Source organism: Eurytemora carolleeae, unplaced genomic scaffold (genome assembly GCF_000591075.1).
Source record: "Eurytemora carolleeae unplaced genomic scaffold, Eaff_2.0 scaffold3336, whole genome shotgun sequence".
Lineage (NCBI taxonomy): Eukaryota > Metazoa > Arthropoda > Copepoda > Calanoida > Temoridae > Eurytemora > Eurytemora carolleeae.
In genome coordinates, this window is record NW_019399222.1 from 1 (window position 1) to 1,657 (window position 1,657).

At 33.6% G+C, this 1,657-nt stretch overlaps 1 protein-coding gene across 1 annotated transcript; it reads left to right on the forward strand.

The window, feature by feature from the left end:
* Positions 1-352: 352 nt before the first annotated feature.
* Positions 353-1,437, forward strand: LOC111717734 (adhesion G-protein coupled receptor G2; the record flags this gene model as incomplete). Its single annotated transcript, XM_023493206.1, is given in 3 exon segments — positions 353-611; positions 1,030-1,084; positions 1,367-1,437. Coding segments are annotated over 3 exon segments (172 nt in total), but the record flags the coding sequence as incomplete, so codon positions are not given.
* Between the last annotated feature and the right edge of the window lie 220 nt (positions 1,438-1,657).

Sequence of the window (1,657 nt, forward strand, 5' to 3'; positions counted from 1 at the left end):
AGATAATGGCCCCCTGCCGTGAAGTAAACCGACACCCATCCGTTTTGAGGAGAGACGGATTCAGGGTCTTTTCGGTCTAAAAACGACTCTTTTATTAGTACTAAAACAGAGTCGGACCGGCGCCAGTTTTTGGGGTCGTGCGGGTCGTTTTCAGACTCTAAAACAGGGTCGTTTGTTCTATGCGGGAAGTTTTGAAAATACACGAATTTTTTTTAGTAAATCCGCAGAATTTTTTTGTTTTTGTTTCACAATGTATACAAAGAGAAAATGTTAACAATCAAAATAGAAGATGGGCACGAAGCGCCCTAAAAGCCTAGTTAAAAATAAATAGTTTTCAAATTTATAAACTTTCATATCTAATTCATGTACTTTTCGCAGACAAAGCTTGTGAATCAGGTATTGCCATCTTAGTGTGAATAATCACTTGACATTATGCTTACAGTTCCTTTAAGCCAGTTTTTGTTATCGTTATTGTTATTGTTATTGTTATTGTTATGTTTCAGTGATTGAAGGATATTTTTTCTATACTGCACTGGTAACTGTATTTGAACCGGGGACCTTCTCAATGATAAAATTCTATGTAGTTGGATATGGAATTCCAGCATTAATAGGTAATAGGGCTTCACATTTTTTTCCAGGTCGATTTGGTTTGTAAAGACCTTATGTAATCTTAATAAACATACCCTTTAATCCAACACACAGTTAGGTTTGACATGCTGAAATTTGAAAAAAAACGTAGAAATTCTGAAGAAAATAACCCACAGATGAGAAGATCGATGACAATAGTTTTTATTTTATTATTAAATTCCCTTTTAATAGCCTGCACAATCAGATCAATAATTATATTTCTGTGTTTCGAAATTTCTCAGCATTTGACGCAGACGACTAAATTGTATATTTTTATTAAAATATCTATGGTCTAACTTCTAAGACATTAAGTTCCAAAGTTAAAATATTTAGAAAATCAAAGTTTGTGGCAAAGACTTAATTCCTTTAGGAACTATTATGATCTAATTTTTATGTATTAAGTTATTGTAACAACAACAGTGAGCATTGTAACAGATGGATTCCTGTATTTAAGAAGGTAAAATTATAGATTTAGAAAAAATGAATTCTGACAGAAATATCATTGCAGCCAGTTGTATCATTGTAGCCATTTGCTATCAAATCGGGTCAGTTTTGCTACTTTTGGCTGATATTGTCTAAAGAGTTTTTTAGAGAATAAAACTTTTTATTGCAAAAACTTCTGAAACTTTTTAGGACCTTAAAAGTTAAAAAGTCTAAAAAAAATGTTAAAAAAATCTTTAAAAAATTTTACTGCACAAATTGAAAATACTAAAGCACAAAAAAGTCTGTTTTTTTTCAGGGATGACGAAAACCGAGTTAACAGTTGCTTTCTTGGTGGTAATGCTATATTTGCCATGGTTATTCCAGCAGGTGAGCCATACTATACTATGCACTGTAGTGTAGCAGGAAAGTGATGTGTTGATCTTTCCTGCGATCATAAAGGGTCTTTTTTCTCTCTCCTTCATCTCCCCCCCCCTTTTCCATCCCTTGTACAGATCTAACGGATTTATTCGTGTTTGTGTGTGAATCCTATAAATAACCCAAGCCACGCGGAAAACCCAAGCCACGCCAATAGTTCCGTTATTCCAGA